At 39.8% G+C, this 22,563-nt stretch overlaps 2 protein-coding genes across 3 annotated transcripts in view; one reads left to right on the forward strand and one right to left on the reverse strand.

Annotated features, from left to right (window-relative positions):
• LOC122671168 (TBC1 domain family member 9-like) overlaps window positions 1-10,850 on the reverse strand; it is a 34,396-nt gene extending 23,546 nt beyond the window's left edge. For both annotated transcript variants that reach the window (XM_043868273.1, XM_043868279.1), the window contains exons 1-11: window positions 10,706-10,850; window positions 9,815-9,884; window positions 9,086-9,697; window positions 8,824-9,006; window positions 8,587-8,700; window positions 7,616-7,674; window positions 7,276-7,342; window positions 7,078-7,129; window positions 6,892-6,984; window positions 6,640-6,723; window positions 6,104-6,528 (exon numbers count right to left, since the gene is read on the reverse strand). In XM_043868273.1, the coding sequence (XP_043724208.1) occupies window positions 6,104-6,528; window positions 6,640-6,723; window positions 6,892-6,984; window positions 7,078-7,129; window positions 7,276-7,342; window positions 7,616-7,674; window positions 8,587-8,700; window positions 8,824-9,006; window positions 9,086-9,697; window positions 9,815-9,884; window positions 10,706-10,755 (1,809 nt within the window). In that variant the 5' untranslated portion in view covers window positions 10,756-10,850. The remainder of the gene's footprint in view (window positions 1-6,103; window positions 6,529-6,639; window positions 6,724-6,891; window positions 6,985-7,077; window positions 7,130-7,275; window positions 7,343-7,615; window positions 7,675-8,586; window positions 8,701-8,823; window positions 9,007-9,085; window positions 9,698-9,814; window positions 9,885-10,705) is intronic.
• A 3,654-nt stretch (window positions 10,851-14,504) lies between these two features.
• On the forward strand, window positions 14,505-15,664 carry LOC122659499 (F-box/kelch-repeat protein At3g06240-like). The gene is made up of 2 exons (XM_043854630.1): window positions 14,505-14,862; window positions 14,994-15,664. The coding sequence occupies exons 1-2, from the start codon at window positions 14,505-14,507 to the stop codon at window positions 15,662-15,664; spliced, it is 1,029 nt and encodes a 342-aa protein (XP_043710565.1).
• The last annotated feature ends 6,899 nt before the right edge of the window (window positions 15,665-22,563 follow it).

Genomic DNA, 22,563 nt, shown 5'->3' on the forward strand with positions numbered 1-22,563 from the left:
AACCAGTCAAGTGATACTACATCAATCCTCCTCCTCTGAAAAGAACTCAACTCCGTCGGGTTTGGAAAATGACCAAGGAGGCCGTCTGAGGAAACACGCTAGAGGAGGAACGACCCAGCTACTTTACTTGAGTTTAATGTCAGGGAGATCCTTAGCGAGAAAAAACTTGATGGTTTTGTAGCCGTGCTTGAAAGAGTACATATTCGCATACCCATAATGTTGTGCCTTCTTATCAAACAACCACGGTTGACCAAGAAGAATATGACATACCTTCAGAGGGAGGACATCTCACTGTACTGTATCCATGAATCCACCAATAGAGTTTGTGAGTAAACAATTGTCTGTAACCTTGAGATTAGTGTTGTTCACCCATGCAACCTTATAAGTATTTGGATGTAGCTCTGTCTGCAATCCCAGCTTACAAACAGCGTCTTCAAAGATGACAATAATGCAACTACCTTCATCGATTACCAGACTATAATTAGCCGTTGTACTTCACACTGGTCTAAAAGATACTACTGCAGTGTCAATCCTCATCCTCAGTGACCTTGTGAGTGGTCAAAACAAGACGAAGAACATAACAAGGATGTCGCTCCTCGTCACTGTATTACCATTGACTTCACCTGGTTCAAACTCTAGCTCTAAATCAACTGTCTCAAAACCGAGGTGCGTTTCTGGAACATAAGGGATAAAAAAATCCTTATCAATATAAGCCACCAAATAGTTGGGATACTGAGCACTGACAAGTCCATATCCTTTGCACATAAAACACTGAATGGCATTCTTTGGCATCACAGAATATTTGTCGTAACCACGTTGAGGCGGAGAATACGGTTGGGTAGGTCATGAAAATGCCATTTCGAAATCACGTTGAGGTGGAGAATATGGCCAGCTAGGCCGTGAAGTTGCCATAGAAGAACCAGTAAGCATGTGGTTTGTTGAATAACTTTTCCTAGGGGGAAGACTGTTGTTGACTATAACTATTGCCCCAGGAAAAGTGTCTGAAAAACTCCTTCAAGTGTATGGCCATTTTTCAAACTCTCTTCTACTTGATATGCAACCTGTACAGCATCCTCCATTGTACGCAGTTGACTAGATGCGAGTGCAGCACTGCTATGAGGCTGCAAACCATTGTGGAACTGTGCCACCAATACCTCTTCATCCCACTCCAAATCAGATCGAGTGGCGTAATAATAGAATCTGACAACAAATTCTTCAACTGATAGGTTTTCATGTTTCAACTGTGCAAACTTGAGGTGCATTTGCTACTTGTAATCGATCGGCAAGAATCTTTGGTTCATGGCTTAACTCATCTCAGCCCAAGTAATGACTAACCCAATGCCTCAGGTCCAATTCTATTGCAATTGCTTGATCCACCAGACTCGAGTTGTACCTTTCAGTTTAGTCTCTGCATATAAGATTTTCGTAGCCTCAGTCAAACCGTACCATCTGAAAAAAGGTCTCCAAACTATGAATCCAATCAAGGTACTGTTCTAGATTGTTATCCCCATAAAAATCGAGGATGCCTGGTTTCACTACTTGTCCAGCTCCATAATCATCATATCGACCAACTCCATAAGATGGGTGGTGATGGTGGTGGTGGTGGTGGTGGAGGTGCATCATGAGACAGGTCCCGTGAGACGGAGTTGGAAGAATTCCCCAACTTGCATGGGACTGTTGCCTTTATCAGAAGTCACCAGTCCATCAATCGAAGCTTGCATAGATTCCGTCATTGTCTGAAATGGAACTGACAGTGGCAGTGAGAGTATCAATTTTTGCATCAGTTGCACCCTTATATGAATTCAACTGTTGGAGAATCTCACTGTTGGTTACCATGGTTATAAATAAAGCAAGAGAACACTCAAAGGCAAAGGTTGCATGGCAAAACAGTAAATATCAAAAGGTTATGAGGAGTGGCAAAAAGGATAGCAGTATCGTAATATTGGAGTTCAAATAGAAACACAACAAGGATATAGCGTATAAAAGAGGGGGTAATCTTGGAAATGAGTTTTTTTTTTTTTAAAAGAACAAAACAGAATAGGAATAAAGAGGTGGCAATTCTGGAAAAACAAAAAAAATATACTTAAAGTAAATAGGTAAAAGAGAGCGCAATAATATGGGAAGGAACGGGTTTTAAAAAGATGATAACTTATCTTGCGGAAACTTGGGTGGAAATTTGACTAGGAAACCAGCAGAAAATCAGTGGACAACTCACAATTATTGAATTTGAGTGGGATTTTTTTTTTTCGTCAATGGAGGTGGAGTTGCGACTTTGAATGACGCCAGTGGGAGCTTTGAACCAAGTAAGTGTTCTTCCCTGTTGTTGTTGTTGGTTGCTGGTTGGCGGAACCATAAAACAGGAGGGGGAGGGCAGTCGAAGAGGTTTGGCTAGCTGTGGAATCGAAGGGTGGGGTTGGTTCAGTAGGGAGGTGGGTTGGGTTTCTTGCTAAGAGAGTGGGAATCGATGGGGTAAAGATGAAGGGGAGAGTGTTTCAGTGGAAGTTGATAGGATGGGGTTGGGGTTTGCTGTGAGAGTCGAGAGGGAATCGAACAGATGGCCTGGGGTAGGGTTTAGGCGGGAGAACGAAGGGATGGGGCTGGCGGGTGATAATGCAGGGGAGTGTTGGGTGTTGATTCGACTGCTCTGTTCTAAAAAAGTCAAATTTTCTTGAACAGCTGGTGTGTACGGCAGAACGGTAACGGAAAAAAGAGATTAGGAAAGAAGGAGAATGAGATGAGAGAGATTGACAAAGAAGGGAATGAGAAAGGTTGATGGGGAAGAAGAAGGATCCTTCAGCTCTAATACCAAATTGGTGGAGGGTCGGTAGGGAGAAAGAGAATCTGAGAAGAAACTCAGACTTGTAGAGGAGAAGGGGGGAATCACACGCACAAACACACTCTCACAGAGCAAAACTCAGTATTCTATTCCATTCACTAAATCCATCATTGGGTTACAATGTACTTATTTAAAGAGAAAAACCAAAGACTCCTAGTTAGACTCTAAAACTGAAATAACTTGCAATTCAAACTCTATTTAACTCCTATGTATTCAACCCAAAATTAATAAAGTACTTCCAACCCTTAGTGGACCAAAAGCCCGGGTTAGACTGATTTCGTCTGGGTTTGGGTCTCCAAAGCCTATCATGCTGGCCCAACCAGTCAAGTGATACTGCATCAGGCAATGGCAGTTCGGACTTTGGAGTCGGTCGAGCATCAAGCTTTCACAAAAATAAAATCAGGAACAGCCATTTTTTTGTATGGCTTTTGTTCCAAGTTGGCTTGTTGTAGAAGAGACAAAAAAAATTTATATATATATATGTGTGTGTGTGTGTGTGTTTTCTGTAATTCCTATTCTACGAGGGCATTTGGGGCCGGTCTGATTTCTGGGAACATGAAATCAAACTGGTGTTCCCAAACAGTATTCCACTCCCAATTTGTTCCCCCCAATAGGAATCAGGACTATTATCAATCAGACCCAATATTTCAGTTCCAATTTTCTTCATTTGGGAACAAGTCATGGAAGTTGCTAAACTTCATATTGGAATCCAATAGTATGGTTTATGCCCAAAATTAGTAACTCAATCTTGGATTTGTTTTTAGTAACTTAAATTTTTTCTGGTTTTTAGCAAGTCCGGATGTAATTAGGAATCAATAATGGGGGAAAACTAATTCTCAATTATTGTACTCTATATAAGAGCAAGGAGGACCATATTAAGAGGTACATGGTGTATTGAATATTTGAATTGCTTTTAGTGAATTTAAGTAGAACAGTTTCTCAGCTTTGTTACTATTGTAGTCTGTGCCCTTGCGTCTCTAATGGGAGTAGTTTCTGGCCTTACACCCCAGATGAGTTATTCTTCTTCTTTTCCACTTCTACTCATAGTTGTCAAGGCGTCGCCTAAGCGTCCAGGCGCCTTGGTCGCCTAATTGGTGTCGCCTTTCTTTTGGACCCTCTCCAGCGCCTTGGGTCGCCTAGACGTCGTGACAACTATGCTTCTACTTTCAAATTGAGAGCAGTGAACTCTTTTTTCTTTTGAGCGTATTCTCCACAAAGCTAAAGGGAAGTTGATTTCTTTTTCTTGGTAATCAAAGGGAAGTTGAAATTGGGCCTGTCAAGACAGGTTGTGTAGTCCCTCTCCCCCCCCCCCCCCTCTCCCTTTCCTATACTATTTGCAGTAATACAATTCATTGCTGATCGCACCCCTTCAACCCCCCCCCCCCCCGGCCCTCAAAAAAAAGGGTGGAAATTTTCATGTCTGTGGTCAAGTCTATTATCGTGCATAAGCTGGCAGGCTGATGCAAATAAGCCACCTAAAGGGGCTTATTTTATTGGAAATAAGCCTCGGGTTAGATTATGTAGGTGTTGGGTCTTTGATCCCATGGGTTTTCTTTGTAATGGGCCACTTTAATAAGCCTAAAATATGGGTAAAGTAGAAAAACGGGATTTACTTCATTAGCTTAGTTAGAGTTATGTTTCGAGTCAGTTTCGTTGTAATGGGCCTTTCCTTCTTAGTGAATTTTTTGAGTCTTCTATTTAAGTTTGTAAGGGGCTTGATGTAGATCCAGGCCAGAGGAAGAAGCAAAAGACCCATCGCATTTTTGGGCCAGAACTGCACCAGCTCGAGCCAGCCCAGCAGAACCAACTCGAGCCAGCCAAGCAGGGACCAAATATGCCCCCACAAATTATGGGAGATCTTCCTCGTTTCAACAGCTGAGATAGCTGTGGGTGAGAGACCCAGGCTGAGAGAGCCATTCCCTTACCCCCTTCTCTTCTATCTTCTCCTCTTTATTACCCTGCTTGATCTCTGTTGAGCTGCTGCTGTGAGTCTTCAACTGCTACTGTCTGTGACTGCTGCAGTTGCTGGAGATCATCATCAAGGGCTGAGGACATCTCTTTCTCATTGTGGTTGCTGCTGCTGCACCTCTGCACTCCTCTGGCTGAGACTTTCTAATTCCATAACACCCCCAGATCTTCACCAACCCTGCTGGGTTTCAAAACTCAATTTCCCCCTACCATTCCCTCCACTCGATTGTCACTTCCACCTCATTCCACAAGCCTGAACATCCCAAATTTCACTTTCTATTTTCATTCTCTTTCTCTCATCTCCACTTTTATCCAACAGAATTGACCCAAAATTGCTGACCAAACTTCAATCACCAAGTCCAACATTCGGCTACTGTTGGAGTCATAGAACAGCACTGTTTTGGAGGGTTTCTCTTAACCTTCTATTTTGGTGTCTCACTTATATCTCCACATCAGGCCATCAGAACTGAATCAAACTTGGAGTCAAGCACCCCCTTAACATCATCTACACTCGATCCAAGTTGGGTGATTAATTGATTATCACTTGGCTGGTTTGGTCTCTACACCTAATCCTTTACTTTCTAATTTGGTGACCTACTGTTTCTACCGTTTTCTGCCCATCCAAATCAGTCCGTCTTGAGGGTTTGCTGAGCATTCTCAGCGTTGCATTCGGCCCTGCTCACAGTTCCTTTTAAGTGGCTGAAAGTTGTGTTTGACCTGAACCCCAAGTCCTATTTTCGAACCTGGTTTGTACCCTTCTGTTAAGGTTATTGCTGGTTGACTGCTGTGATTTATTGTGGGTTTACTTGGGGCTGGGTTAACCCTAACCTAGCTCTACATTAGGGCTACAATCCTGTACATGAATTTGATAATGAGATTGAGAAAAAAAGTATGGTCTATGGTGAGATGCCATTGGTGAGAGACCCGAGCCTGAGAGAGACTACCCTATCTTGTTCCTCCCTTCTTCAATTTCTGTTTTTTATTTTATTGATCTGTAATTTCTTGCAAATCTGAGAACCAATCAAAGTAATTACAGTTGTTGGACCTAAAGTTTGTGATCCTCGTGGGCTGGTTATCACATGTGACTGGTCCACCTTACAGGCAGTCCAAATTAACTACTCAAGAAGCCCTATCCATCCTCTTCTCATCCCCCCAGTGAATCATGAATATGCCAATAAGTAAAGCATAGAAACAAGACATATACCCAACTCTACATATAGCAGCAATAAAAGCAGAATGGTTATTATACTAGGAAGGAGGAGAGCATGGATATCTGTAAATAACAAAAAATGCATGCACCTGTTCTTGAAGATCAGGAAGAGAATCTGCTTCCACATCCCCTCTTAAACCGCCAAACTTTTCATCCAAATTAGCAGATCCCAATTGAATAGGATATAGATCGCCATTTGTCTCTAGATCACCTAATCCTTCCGCTGCATTTGTTTCTTTTATCAATGATCCAGGATCATGCTTGAAGCTGTATAGTTTGGATGCAAGACCCTTGGAATCTTTCCACACACGAAGCCCTTTGGATCGTTCCTCCATAGCAGCTATTATTGAAGGTCGATGTTTTTCCCTCAACTCTTGCAATCGAGCTTCATTTACAGTTTGGTAACCCATGCTAGCAGTTAAGACAAGTTGGCTACTATCAAACGTTGAGCCAGCAAGGGACTGCAACAAAGTAACAGCATCACCAGCATCCTTAGTTGTAACCAACGCAGGACCTACAAGTAACTGATTGCATTTAATTTCCAAGATTCACCATAGTGAAATGCGGTTAATTTCCCCTAATACAGCATACCAAACACAGAACCAAGGTTTGATTTACCCAGTACCATATAAATCCATCACTGCGAGAGCTGTACGAAAGAGCATAACACGATTTCCTTCAAACAAAAGCACATCCCAGACCCGAAGAACTGCAGTCACAGAAACCCATCAAAATGTAGTTCTGCATTAGAACAAAGACACAACCATCTCCAATTTTATAAGTGAGTGTGAAGACAGATGACAATGGCACATAACAGATAAAGTCTTCAAGCACATTCAAATGGAACTGCAATATTAAACAAAATTTAGAACCTGACCACTTTCCCAAGGTAGCATGTTCACAAAAATGGAAAGGAACCAGGGTCCACTAACCCATGCCACCTGCACTCCCAGGTAATCAAGATGATTAACTGCAACAGCAGCATATTTGAAGTAAGAAACCAGTCAACCTGCTGCACATAGCTGACACCATTGTAAAGGGATGATAATCACAAAATACAAACCCAGTTTGGGAAACTTCTCGCGCACTAGGTCCTCAAAAACAAGTTGGTCCACCTGAAGAAACAGAGTACAAAATAATCTTTAAAAGACCAACATATGCAGGCCCTCAGTTAGAGGGTCGTTCACTAATTCCTCAAGTTTTTAAAAGAAAAAAAAAATTTCTAGACAACTCCAGTCAATTAGAGACAAAACAAGTCTACCTGAGATTCTATCATTTCCTCAGAGTAATACCCATCAAAATAATCATCGATTATACCCACCAGAGTCCTGAAAAATATTACAGAAACATAGCATCCATAAAATTAGCAAAGGTCAATTGACAAATACAATATCAACCCTGCCGGCAGATAGACCATGATGAGCAACCATATAAATAAATTCTCCTAAAATAACTTTATGAATACAATGCCAATCGTTATAACAATAGAATGATAATCATCCTACTATCCAAGAAGAGCCCCAAACCAATCTTGCATACTAGTTCAATGGAAATACCTCTTTTAAAAACTGGATAATGAGAAATAAGCTTTTGAAACCTACCAAAAAGCATTTTCCTCAGGCATAAGAAGTAGCAACAAGCCAGCAAAGAAATTCATGGCCTGCATTTGCATAGAATCCGAAAAAAACATATGCATTAATCAGTATCACATTTGGAAAGTTACTTCCATGAAATAGAAGAATGAACTTAGAAGTGGAAATATCATGTATAGTCCTAAAGTCAAAAAGTAATCAATTAAATAAAAAATCTAAGTTAAACTTTTGATGTTCCAACATGCTTAGCAATACGATAGTATTTAGGCATGAAACATTAAAATCCTTCCCCAGTCACTAAGAATGGTCTTCAGTTTCAATAATCCCCAGAACCAGAAATACTGTTCTGCAGCTCCACATCCCCAGGTATTGTATTTCAATCCACCATCAATATCGACAACAATAGATCAATAAGCATATGGATCTCAAAAAGGTGTCAAATATGTCTCCTTTTAAAAGGCATTATCCATGTAGTCTCACCAGAATTTTAGTTTAACTATATTTTGAACAATCTTCTTAATACATTAATAGTACAAAACTAGGAGCAAGTGACCAACAGTCAAACCATCATTCTGAACCAAGCCCTGGTAATTTACATTAGACCAATACTCTGATTTACAGTGTCCATCAGCAAGGATTAACATGTATTAACTAGTATCAGATATTGGTATTTCTTGCAGCATTGCTAGATAATGTTCTGTCCACTGGCATAACGAGGCTCTTAAACGTATTAACTAGTATCAGATATTGGTATTTCTTCATTTACAAGCTGTGCTAGTCTGGTCACTAAAAATAATACAGAGAATGCTAAAATTTAGCAAAACCACTCCAGATGTACAATGTTCTGTGACTTCTGTCCACTAGCGTAACGAGGCTCTAAACTCATATATGTTGACTGCAGAGTCTGCATCCTCAAAGTTTCATGGTAGATAAACTACAAGTTTGATATAAAGCATAAGAACTTTTACAAGACCAAATACCTGACAGTAGCCCACAGAGGGGTTATGTCGAGCATATGCTGTAAGTAGACGCCTCAAAGCATTTCTGCCATCCTCGTCCAGAGCAGGATGACCAGGGAAAGTCCGAGGCAAATCCTGCTAAGACAAACTTACACATCAGATTGATGGAAACTTGGATGACATTACCATGAAAACCAAGGTAGCACCTACAACTTGACAAGATTGAAATTTAAAGTTCAAAGCCATGCATCAAACAACCTTCTCAATTTGCCCTTTCCATTTTTCGTTAGCACAACGATGGCCTAAATTTGATCCCTTGCTAGTGTCATTGGAAGCACTTAGATTATCCTTCTCAGATTGAGCATTGCTTTCAATAGCAAGCAGATCTTGGTAATATCCATCCATCCGCCGTGCCTTCGCACTCACAAAGGCTTGCCACAGCTGTAGTTACAAATAAGGCCTTATTGAGATAATAACTTCATCTTCAAAAGATTCAACAAGCACAAAATGTCATATGTACCTCTCCCCTTAGAGCCATTGGCACTCCACCAAGGACTAGACATTCCAGCTCTTCTTTCCAAGGAAAGAAAGGTTCCAGAGACACTGCATCACCACCACTATTTGAGTTGACATTGTCAACTGGGGAGGCATCTTGAGCTGGATCTGATCTTTCCACATCATAGAACTCGTCCTCAGAGTCCTCTTCCGATGACCCTTTTGCGGGTCTTGCCTCTTCAATCGGTGAAAGCTGGTTTTTTCTTCCCACCCCTTGCTCATCCTTTTGTACATTTTTCCTCTTCTTAACATGAAAACTCATCATATCTTCAATGGCACTAAGGGATGGTCTAATCTGCGCCCAAATTTGAACCTTGTGGGTTTTTGTCTGAATTTCTGCAGGAGCTTCCTCCTTTTCTGGGACATGTTCGACGGAATCCTCAGCAGCAGATTTTCTGCAAATTGAATCAGCTTCTTCCACATTGTCCACAGCTGTATCTGCTTCCTCCAAAGTTCCTTCAGTATGTGAAGCCGCATCCCCTCCCTCCTCAGATATGCCATTTGCAGGCGGTTCAGAAGACTCTGCTTGCCTCTCTAGGAACTGTTTCCATCGTTCTGATCTCTCCTCTTCCTCTACCTGAAAGTATTTAAGTACGAGTAGAATCAAGCAAAACAGGGGAGGCACCTTTTGTGTCTTTTTGTTTCAATATACTGCTCGGGCTAAAACAGAGTGAGAGTCAAAAGTAGCTTGTACCTTGTAGATATTAGCATACTCTCGATATCTCTGCAAGTGCTGAGGTCTGACAGCAAATCCATAGGCGTCCCTGTTTACAGCAAAGCCTATTCAATTCTGAAAAATCGGGAGACATTTCAAGCAATTCCAATATGAATAATAAACTGAAAATGACATCAAGGAAGAAGATACAGTTGCAAATTACTAGGTGGACATTATCCGTCATAAGGTTACAATCTAGAAAGCATATAATACTGACCATGAGGTCGCTCAAACAAATTACCTGGACTCGCCGTCCAAATGACGCCTACTCACTAGCGACAATAACATCTTCCAATGAAAATTACAATCCGCCTACCCATAGCGCTCGGCATTGGCCCCACGCAACTCAATTATCAAAAATCAGACACCATTTCGCACATCAAATCGGAATCAGGATCCAATACGCACATTGTAATCCTAAACCCTAAAACCTCGAAAAACCGAGTGAAACTCAAAAGCAAGAGCAAAGAGAAAATAGTAAAAATCCTCCGCCACGGACTAAAACAGCATTCATCTCCTCGAACAGAAGCATTGTTTTCAAGAAAGCAACCAAAAAATCCGCGTATCTATCCAAAACTGCTCTTATCGTGACGCAAAGAGTAGAAACGTCAGCACAGTTAAACGATCGACGGGATCGATAAGAAACCGAAAATGACGGACCATATTACGTTAATTTACACTACTCCAACATGAATTATCTCCATCGAAAGAGAAAAGATCGATCGAAAGGGGGGAAATAACGACATTTTTCGCTTTGAACAGAAATTTGAGAAGATTTCGGGATTCAAGGACGCGTGGATGCATAGAGACGTTGAGAAAAAGAGAGAAATGCGGGGTTGGGGAGGCAAGTACATAGATTTTGAGTTTTACCTCTTGTGCTCGAAAGTGATTAGAGGAATTAAGGTCTTCGTCTCCTTCATCTTCCCTGGATGTAACGATTGATTTGATCGGCAGTGCGAATTTTCAGTTCGTCGGTAGATAAGGAAGAATGCAAGATCTTGCGCTCCTCAGCGGCCCAGGCTCAGCCTTAGACACTACACTTGCTCGCTCCGTCTCTCGCGCTTCATTCCCTGGGCTTACTGCACGTTTAAACGTGAGTGCTCCCTACTATAATAATCCACACAGATGCATATGCACCGGAAGTTTACCTTTACGCATAACTTTTCACTTGTTACAGATATCGTAGCACGGAACCCCACCTTCTGAGGGACATCATGAATCTGAATTAGTGAAACCATGCATGGTTTCTTGACTTTCTTCCATGTGGCGTAACGTATTCATTCACCTCCGGTCTTATAAATACGAGGCTGTAGATCACATGCTTTCACCGTTGGATAAGAATCCATCATCGGTTACGAAATAGATCGAGATAGCCTACGTAACGGTTGCAATCAATGACTTCATTTTTCCACCCCAAAAAAAAAAAATAAAAGTCAATGGCTTCATTTTTTATTTTTTTTTGGTAAATCGGCCGATTTAAATTGGAAGTTCCTACCGATTCTGGAGGCAAGGACAGTAGCTAGAGAGCCCAAGGGAAAGGCAAGAGAGAGTTGTAGAACAATAGCAGCGAGATCTAACAATATAACCACCGATTCATACCCATAAACTTTAGAAATTCCTTTATTTGGATTTGAAGACCAATTCTAGGGTTATTGAGCATCAATTCGGGCTGATTTTAATCCGATCCAGATCAAAATCACCAATGACCGATTCTGATCCGATCCATATTGGAATCATCAGTGACCGATATATGGTTATTGATTCCATGTTTTAAAACCCTTGAATAAGCAGAAATGGAGAGGAGAAAAATTGCAGAGAGATCAGCATTAATTGTGAAGAGATCAAGAGAATAATGAACCTCTAATTGTACCTAAGCCTAGGGTGAACTCTACAAGTGTTGAAAGCGAAACAATGTCTGTAGCATTGCTGCATTGCATTCTACTTGGCCTGACTTGATATCCCTAAACAATTACGGATGCAAATCGAATTCTGATTTTTGACTATCCATTCACATCCCTGACTTGTGTAACTTAGACCTTCCTCTCTCTAGCATAACGGGTCACTCTCAATCCATGTCTCTCTGACTTTTCAAAAAAAAAAAAAAAAAGAACGGGTCTTAAAAGCCATAAAATCATTAAGCTTCCGCTTTTTAGCGTATGGATCCTAAACACCCTGGAACAAAAAGCATTTGTGTAGTCACTACGAGCAATTTTATTGTATTTCTTGCCAGGCGAGCCAATGATTTTCGACTCGGAATTAAATGTTGAATCTGTGAATTGACCCCCTAGATCCAAAAACCCAATGATTTGGTCCTAAAACCCTAGAATCAACTGGATTGATACATTCAAAATCAAGATCAATCACAATCGATAACATATCCTTCTTCCACTTCTTATTACTATTTTTTTGTTTCTAATGCGGTCCATGTAGCTGACCCCATTTAGTTGGGATAAGACATAGTTGTTGTTGTAAAAAGGTCTACTTGTGACCATGTACACACCTACTAATAACCTCCTTCTCCTCTTCCTAATTTAATGATGTGGGTCTCCTTATCTATGAATTGAAATCCATCAAAAACATCTCTAAGCATTGCATATATGATGCCAACATAAGGAGGTATCATATATATCTTACTCCCTTTGTTATTTGGTCAATTTATATCATTCCTTAAATAACTAAAGTCGGGATAGGACATGGTTTGCATTAGCCACATGACAATTTTTTTAGCTCAGTTCAATTAAAAGTGAGTGTTTTTTGCATGCAGAGCAATAGAATTCTCCCATGGATTACTCTTGCATTGTTTGAGTGATTACAAAGAGAGTATTTTCACATGCTTGCATGCAATTAGTACTTCCATTTAATCATGTGCATCCATAATGTATTGGCATGTTTATTTAATATCTTCAATCAAAATTTTTATTTAAAAGTTTTTTTTTTTTCTTTTTTTCTTTTGGTGAATTGCCATAGTTCTGTTTTTTTTTGGGGAAAGTTTATCTTCTTGTCACGTGAAGTAAAAAGGCTGACATTGGTGATTGCCAATGCCTACCCTCTATTTATGAGTGGTCAAAAATATCTCTATTATTGTCAATACCCTATGGACACTATTCGATTCCCTCGATCAAGAGAGAATCCCTTGACCATCGCTGAAGGAAAACTTTCTTACTGTTATAAAAGGTTTTCATCATGCCCTTATTTTGACCTTGTAGGTCGGCCACAAATGAAAATTCCTATTACCTAACAAATAAACAAGAAAATGAATAAAGCATTATCAATCGTAAAGTTATATGAATGATAATTGGGTTGGATGAAATAGGTCATGGGTGTAGTCCATGAGTCATGCCTCATGGGTTGTTTGGATGGGATGTATATGGGTTGGCCTTTTCGAATAATGTACATGTATTAATGTGGAGGACTGTAATTTATACTGACAAAATCACCTTGCTTTCATAATTAGATAACATTAATTTCCCATAATGTATGTATATGGAGGAACGTAATGTATATTTAAAATAGATAACTAATTTCACATAATTTGCACAGGCACAGAGGTGCTTACATGCAAGTGAGTGTGTGAGAGAACAAAAGAATGAGAGGGAGAAGAGAAAATAGAGTCGATTACAAAGGGAGGAAATGAAAAAATGGTCAAGAAAAAATAGTTATATAGAGGAGGTGGCGTCAGTGATATGCGCTAGTTGTAGTTCCGTACGACTTCATAGGTCAAGGCGGTAAGTAGTAACATGCGTACTAACCACGCACAATTTTACATATTTCTTGTTGGGCCAACTAATGATTTTAAAATTTAAATCGAAAATCTTTTTTTTTTTTTTTTTGTTTGTAATAATTTTAAGGGAAAGAGAATGCTACTTGGGCGCATGCTTTGAGCTGCCCCTGCGCACAGACACATGGGTGAGTGAAATGACCGTGGACCCAAGAAAAATTCTGCTTTTCCATGAGGATGCAACGGTCATTGCAGCAGAGGTCCTTTGATTTGGGACTTCCAAGCTTCGTTGCAGGGGTTCGATGGAGAAGAAGAGTTGCAGAAAGAGGTCCCGTCAAGTGATGGTTTTGGGAAGAAGAGTTGCAAAGGTGAAATTTGCGATTTAGGGTTCTGCCATCGAGTTTTGAGTTTTTGTAGAAAAAACCAACCCCGGTTTGAGCAGCTTGGGTTGTGTTGGTTTTAGTTTAAACTTAAAAAATAGGTGGATTCTCGTTTTCTTTTTTTTTTTTGGTTAAATATTTTAGTTTTGAAATTAGAATAAAAGATGATATCAACGGCTTCATAATAGGTGGATTAGTTTTGAATTTTGAAATAGGTGGATTCCCGTTTTCATTTTTTTGGGTTAAATATTTTAGTTTTGAAATTCGAATGAAAGATGATATCAACGGCTTCATCCCAGAACACGTAGCACGCTCTCCGGAACCCTCCTTCCTTGATCGAGTTCTCGAGAGTTGAGCCATCTTTATTTGGATTTTTGGATTAAGGTCTATTTATTCTCCACCAAAACACGGATCTACCCTCTCTGTTGCGTCTGATCAACTAAGTTGTAGCAGAAGAGGAACAAGCAATGCTGACGATTCGAAGCCCACCGCATGTCATGGTCCTTTATTCTTAAGGAGGAGGACGAGGAAGAAGATGATGCAGAAAACAAAGAAGAGACAACGAGAATCAATGGAGGAAGAAGTCCAATTGATGGCAATGATGCCACAGTTACCTGAAGAAATACTGATATGTATTCTCTCCAGATTACCAGTAGAGACGCTATTGCGATTCAGGTGTGTATCCAAAGGCTGGCGCACTCTAATTAGTGACCCTAATTTCATTACCCAACACCTCAATCGTTCAGCTGAGAACTACCCCCGTCTCATCCTTGGGCAATTACAAAATTATGAAATTTTTAACATAAACTATGAGACATCCAGCGAGGTGCTTAGATATGATTTTTCCAAATTTTCTCCTGGTTTCTCATTGTTGGAGATTGTTGGTTCCTCTAATGGCTTGGCGTGTTTAAGCTTTGCCGATGCTTCATGTAATGAAATACTCTTTACCTATGCAACCCAGCAACCCTAGAAATCAAGCATTTACCAAATGCTCCCATTGAGTACACAGGAGCATGGAATTCCTCATACACTGTATTTGGGTTTGGTTTTGATTCCATAGCCAACGATTGCAAGGTGGTAAGTATTGACTACTATCTCAAGTATGGAAGGTTGGGAAAAACTATATATCACTCAGAAGTCAAGGTGTACTCTTTAAACACAGGCCTGTGGAGAAGAGTTGAAGATGCATCTTTTATTATCAGTCTAGGTCGGAAAATTAAACTGACGAATGCAGTAGTTAATGGTGCTATACACTGGATGGGAAATTATGGGAACTTTCGTTCTGAGTTTATTATATCATTTGACCTTGGACTAGAGAAATTCCGCGAAATCCCAGAGCATGAATATCGACATGGAGGTATATCGTTTTCCAAAACCCTTGGAGTCTTAGGAGGATGCCTTTCTGTGTTTGATGTTTATGGTGACCAATGTATTGAAATATGGGTGATGAAGGATTATGGCGTGAAGGATTCTTGGACTAAACTGTTCACCATTGATGCCCTGCCAAACATTACAGCATCTGTTCCATTTAAGTCCATACTGCCAATAACAATAAGGAAGAATGGTGAAGTTCTTATGGAAATTGGTATTGAGCTGGTTTCTTATGACCCAAAAAGCGGAAGACAGAGTGTAATTGGACCTGGCGGGCTTTCAACATGTTTTGAGTCTTTTACTTATGTGGAGAGCCTTGTTTCACTCAAGGTTGGCTATGGACAGGAGGGGGAACCTTAAGCATAAGGGAGAAGAAGATGAATGAAGAATATGAACAGGTATATAGGTAACGATCCTGCCCCTTTTAATTCATTCTATCTGCTATTTAGCTCATGACTAAGTAGTTGTTGAGATCTTTCTGTTCATTTGTTTGCCATTGTATTTGTTAGAAGTGCAAATTGATTCATAAGTTGCTTACCTGTTCTATTTTTGTTGTTGGATTCCTTGGAAATATAGTTTCTCAATTTTTATTTTTTCAAAACATTGACTTAAGGGTTGGTTTTTCATTGCAGGACTGATTTTCTGTGTAGAGAATAATTGTGAAAATGATTTATCAAATAAATGGCTTCATAATGATCTCTTTTCTCCATGAAATAGAGTGATATTTCATCTGGATAGGATGAAATGGAAAATTGAGATAATTTTAATTGCCTGATCCTTATTAGGCAAGATAAAATAGGTCAGTTAAGGTAATTGAGAATAATTTGTAACCAATTCAATTATTGAAGGTGACTCTGCATTGTTCATTAGGTAAATGTCATCAGGAGTGGCACTCCATTAGAGATATGCCCACCTTATCAAAGTTTGGGATCTCTTATTTTTCCTAGGATTAGCTCATTCTGATGAAGCCAGAACTTGCAACTCCTCTTATGAGCTTTCAACAGGGAGAACATAAAAGTTTGATCTTACATAGTGAAGTAGTTTTACTCTTACTCATATGTGGTCTTACATTGAATTAATGGTAATTTACTCATATATGTAATTATTCTTCATGTTCTAATCAATAGAAGTGATATTCACAATAGGAGGTAAAAATAGAAGGAATTGCAACAAACGAAATGATTAGTGATGGATTATGTAAAGTATATTGCTTCATGTTGTATCAGGAAACACAACCATAAAAAAATTTGGGCAGTTCTTTGACAATTAAGAGCAAGGTATCAGCATGATGTGAACAAAGATGCTCCCTAGTAATTCTATATGGAACTGCTTTTCCTATTGGTCCATATTGTGTAACATGCTTGTAAGTTCATTTATTTTGGTGTACCATATTTGAGTTTTTATTAATGGTGTGTTATCTCTTGGGTGAAAAAGTTGGAGGCATTACTGTTTGTAACTTAGAGAATCCTTTAGTAAGTTACTTTGTTTTGTTAATTTATTATTGAATCTTTATTGGAGGTCTGGGTTCCTGGGTGTTCTTGGAGGGAATTTTTGAGCTGTTGGTGAGGTGTGGGTGAAGGTGCTGCATCTTTTTTCCCTTCTCATAGAGGCTGAGGTCAATATGCCCAACTTTGAGCATCTTTTTGTAAGGCACAATAGGCGACTAGAACTGCATATGACCCTCCTTTGGCCTCATTCTTTTGGTTGTTTAATGAAGGGCTAGTTAGATTGTGTCTGAAGTTATGTTTAGCTTAGGAGTTTAAATTTCAGTTCTTTTTTAATGGGCAAAGGTTATCTGGTCGGCCCGTCAGTATAGGCTTATCTTGACGGCCCAAGGATATGTACCATGTGGTATGTTTAGGGACCAAATTTTGTTGATGTGTTTCTTCCTATATCCCCTGTTCACATGCTAGGTTTCATCCCAAAAAGAATTTGCTAAGTGGCAAAATAAAGTTTTGAAAATCCAAGATTATGGTAAAATGAATAGTAGTGGTCGGAGTATTATAAATGTACATAGACATACATAGAAATGCATGCCAATTACAGGAGAGTATGTGGTTGAATTTGAGTCTGAACCTTGACTAGTGACATATCCAGACTGGCAGATGTCTATACAACAGTCGACATTGTCACATCATTTTACCACCTAGAAAAATTGTGAATCATAAAGGGAAGCTTATCCTGACAGTCGACAGTTCCATGAAGTGGTGATTTCCCTTTTTCTAATAAGTCAAAATAATCTAAGGAAAAAGGCTGGGTATGCTAGCGGTATACTGTAAGCTAGCACCCTTTGTCTCTCTCTCTCTTCCTCCCTTTGAGGCATAAGGGAATCATTTCAAAAGGGGGAGGGGGAAGAGAGAGATAGACACACAGGGTGCTAGCTTACGGTATACCGCTAGCACACCCATCTCTCTTCCATAATTTATTTAAGAAGAGGGGGGGGGGGGGGGCGACCAAAAAAGCTATACAGGGCATGACAAATTATAGAACATCTCAAACTATACAACCATAGTTGTTAAGCCGCCTAGGCGAACCAAGGTGACACCAAAAGTCAAGGCGAGAGAAAGGCGCCTGGACGCCAAGAACTATGTATACAGCTCAACCGTAAGCTACACACCATAGACATCTTTTAGTCCCTTAAATGTTAATTTCTCTTGAATATGATCATTTGGAAATTTCCAATAAGTCTGACATTTCTCTTGTTTTATGGAAATGTATAAATGATATAAAATAGTACATTGTTAATTAGCCTATTCCATATGGCACAAGAAACTTGTAATTGAGTTTTGGATTGAAATCGGCTTGGACTGGATGAGCCCAGATCAGCCTCGTAATCGTCATATTCCAGGCATCTATAGTTTTTCCACACGGGATTGGCCCGAGTCAGATTGGGGAGAATCGGATCGGCCTCGGCCGATTCTTAAACCCTGATATGGCAAGCAAGAAACCAGGATTATATGTTAAAAACAATTTAACCTATGGAGTAATGAGTCTGTGTGGCATCTCTTTCTATCTTGTGATTGGACTAAGCATAGCTGGGTTTCTGTTCCCCTTGGCTTGAGAACAAAATTACTCTCCACCCCATCTCTAACACATTTGTGTCGTTCTCTTTTTCTTCCCAGCAATTTGGAAAAACGATCTTCTCTTTGTATCTGTTCTGTTTTTATTATTACTTGTTATTATATTTGGGATGTAAGGAACAAAGTAATCCATGGGTCAGCCACAGCTGATCCCCAGTATGTTTTAAGGTTTGTATCTAGATGGCTTAATTATCTAAACATTTCACCCCCAACCCTCTCCGCATGACAAGCCACTATTTTCTAATCATTGTTCTCCCTTGACTATAGGTTCTAATGTTGAAATACATTGTCCTGTTTTAATTTGTGCAGGTCTTTTTGAACCCCAAATAAAAATAACTGGTTGGGCTTTTTGTATAGTGCTAGATGAGAAGGTTGTTCTAACCTCTGCAGGGCACCTCTACTCCTCTGATGTATTGAATGCGGAACTCACAGGACTAATCCATGGATGGAAAAGTGCAATGCATGGCTTCCAAAATCAACGTCAAAGAAGTCTGGAGTCAAAATAGAGAATTACTCAACCTTCTCTCTAGTCCTAACTCTAGTAATATACCTTGGGATGTTTTACATAACTTTTTGGAACTGGCAGACCGCACGGTTCACTTTTCATGTACTACTTTTAAGTGTTTAACGGACAATGGTCTTAAAAGTAGGCTTTCTTTGTTAGTTTACAAGGCTCTTTCTGAATACTCTGTTAACCATCTGGAATCTCATGTACATTCTCATTTAAGTTAATCTATTTTCCTTTTTCTCATTAAAAAAAAAAACCCCATGGAATAATGAGTCCAATTTCCACTTGATTTATACTTTACTGATTACCCACCTTGTCATCATCATAGTACCCCATCCATGGTTAACAATAATATGCTGCTAGACTCAATTAAATGATTTGATTTGATTTGAACATGGAGAATGGCATTAACCAATCCTGTTTGTGAGCATCTCTGATGGTAGTTACTACATATCATCTGATTTTCTCAGATGGTTTTCCAAATGCAATCCTTCTTATGCCAGGTACATGTATCTCAAGTCCATGCTCTAGAGTTAGGAATGGAAATTGCAGTTGCGAGCACTCCAAGTCAAAACTGAGAGGAATATAGATGGCTTTCTACATGGTGAAGGAGTTGATCCTAAATGAACAATGGTGCTTTCAGACTCTGATAGTTTTTTTTTGGGTATTTTGTGTTTTTTTTTTTTTGCTGATGTACAAAATTGGCAGCAGAATCAGCTACAGAGTTTTCTTGATCATATATATATGCTGCAAAATTACATTAGAGAACATGGAAGCATGAGTAGTGTTATTAGAGGGAGGATGACAGTAATCTGGAGTAAACTAAATACATCTAGAAATAAAACGGATCAGGATCGTCTCTAGGGAGCCCAACACCCAGGGTGCTGCCAGGGGGCATCTAGCAGTTGAGCTGTGCCACACACATTTCGGTGCACGCCTAGGGATGTGTGTATCACAGTCCAACGGCTGGCAGCACCCTAGAGACGAGCTAAATTCAAACAAAACAGAAGAAATTGAATGAATAATATTCTTGAAGATAACATGGAAATGGAGGTATATCAAATCACCCCAGATTTAGATTTGGATCCTCTCCAACATGGATCATCGGGCTCCTCCAATGAGTGTCCAATGAGACATCCAATGAGGACCTCTCCAGCTGACAACTGTTTGGCGTGCAGGCACACATCCTAGTGTGCACCCACTAAACCCAGCCGTTGGATGCTCATTGGGTATTCCCTAGGCAAAGGGCTCGCTGGAGAGGAGTCGGATCTGCTAATGGGGGTGTGTTGGGATCTCCTAGTGAGGACCTCTCCAGATGACACCTGTGCTGGAGAGGATCCAAGGGCTGCAATTATTTCCGTTCAAATGCGACATTACAATTGCCCTGGCCTCTTTCGTTTGGACTTAACTCTTCTCAAGTTCCCTGCCAGGTCAGGTTTGTAGGTTCCTCTCATAGGAGATCGGAAATGACGACCTCACCCCCTGCTCGAACACACTACCCGGGTGGGGTGAGGTCGTCATTTCCGCCCTCCCTATGAGAGGAACCTACAAACCTTATCAGGCAGGGAACCTGAGAGGAGAAAAATTCCTTTCGTTTAATCCCAAAATTTTATCTATTTTAAAATGGACTCATCCATTTCTTTAGGGGAGTCATGAGGCCATGACTGATAAAATTTGTGATTTGGTTTTCACTTTTCATGTTGCTTTCCATTAATTACTTTCGGAGCCCTCTCTGAATTGTGAGCTTAGTTAGTAAGTTTGGGAATGGATACGTTCGGCAATTAAACGGACTCGACGGCAATAATAATTTTCAAAAATCCGGTGTAATAAAATGCATACAGCAATAATTCGATATGTGTTTAATAGGACCGCTATATAAGCAAAAATACGGGCATATATTCACTATGTAATAGACATGTACCACCTAATAAACAAAATAATAGCATATAGACAATGATTTTATCAAAAAGAAATCTCACAACTAAAATAAACACAATATAATATCCCCTATTACATCTCATAAGATTATCATTTAACAAATCAAAATATCAATAAAAGTATCTCATCCAACATAAGAAAAAAAAAATAAGACATGCTGTGTTCTAGAACTCATCTCTAAGATGAACTAACATCACCAATGGAAGTTCATTTGCCTCTGCAATCGCCAATTCACCCAGCTGCAATTAACTGGCTACTTGAACTGAAATGAGAACGGAGATGAAGAAGATGAATGGAATGGGGGCAGTCGACGGCCAGGGTTTGAAGAGAAGAAGACCAAAATCGTATTATGCGAGGGTTTTGTTTTGCGTTTTTTCTTCTTTAAGTTTTGAGTTTTTTTTTTTAAACAAAACTAAACTTAAATAAAAAAGTATTAAACGTGTTTAATACGGATGCACTTAAAAAATGAATATTTTACTATATATACAAAAATATATGGTAAAATAGGTTTTTTTGAATTAAACATTCGGACACGCGTATAATACGCGAACTTACTAAGATTGTGAGACCCTGAGATTCTTGTTGGCCACGTGTCATCTCTTCATTAGACAGATCACTTTATCCGTATCTAGTCTGGATGATCATCTACCTCTGTATATCTTCTAGTCTTTTCCGGCACCGGTGGTGGCGTGGTGGCATTCGACGATGACTAACCAAGCTCCTCCGACAATATACTCCACAGAGGGATGTGTTCTCCTTAGCTGGTCTGACAAATGCTGAAGAGCCATCTTGTGCCAAAGATGGTTGTGAAACACCATTGTTGACGTTGGTCTCCTTCTCCCCCCTCTCCTAAAAAAAAAAAAACAATTCTTCAATTCATGATTTCACCCACAAGAATTTCCCTATCTTTTTATATTGCAGCCTTTATCTTCCCAGCATAGGTGTCAGTTGGAGAAGCCCTCACTGGGCGATCCCAACATCCCCTATGTTGGGGAAAATTATCCTCTTCAATTCTTTAGAACTCGGTAGTGCAGTAGTGCTAGGTAGAGATGCCGACACATGATAGCTTAGACACATGACAGTGTTTTAATGTCCGAACTACCAGTGTCGGCATCTCCACCTAACACTGCCGCACTGCCGAACTTTAGGATTTAAAAAGGATAATAATTCGAGGATCCAAATCCAATCACACGAGCCATAAGAATTGAAAGACATTCATTCATCCGTTTTGCAAATAAATGGATTCTACGACCCATATCGATCTGTATTTGTTTATATTTGATAATTTTGCCCTAAAAAACAGTGATACCATACCTTTTTAAAAAAAATTTCAGACTCGTCCATATCATTCGATACCGGTATGGTGTCGGGGTTGGCCAATATGGATCGCCTGATACATCAAATACCGAATCGATACCCAAAACCATAACTATAGTGCAAAAGTGCAATTTCCATCCAATGAGCGGTTAGAAAACCAGGAGGGTTTTAATGAGGAGAGAATAGGGTCCACAAGTGAGATGTGACCTCTGAGCATGGTTTAAGGTATCGGTATCGAATCACCCATACCGAGCGGCATGCCAATATTGAATAGGTAAAATGGTATGAACCAAGGCTAAAACAGTAAAAAAAACCCCGATTATTTTGAAAAACTAGGGGTAAAATTATTCGATCCGTGTCATGGTTCGTAACCTTGGATCGGATCAATATCGATTGAGGTCAATCCCAAATCTTGA

This window comes from Telopea speciosissima, chromosome 1, assembly GCF_018873765.1.
Source record: "Telopea speciosissima isolate NSW1024214 ecotype Mountain lineage chromosome 1, Tspe_v1, whole genome shotgun sequence".
NCBI lineage: Eukaryota > Viridiplantae > Streptophyta > Magnoliopsida > Proteales > Proteaceae > Telopea > Telopea speciosissima.

Excerpts from the sequence above, each read along its gene's own strand:
- LOC122659499 (XM_043854630.1), top strand. The coding sequence starts at position 14,505 with ATGGAGGAAGAAGTCCAATTGATGGCAATGATGCCACAGTTACCTGAA. Across the intron at positions 14,863-14,993 it reads AAGCTTTGCCGATGCTTCAT|CCAACGATTGCAAGGTGGTA; the intron begins GTAATGAAATAC and ends TTGATTCCATAG.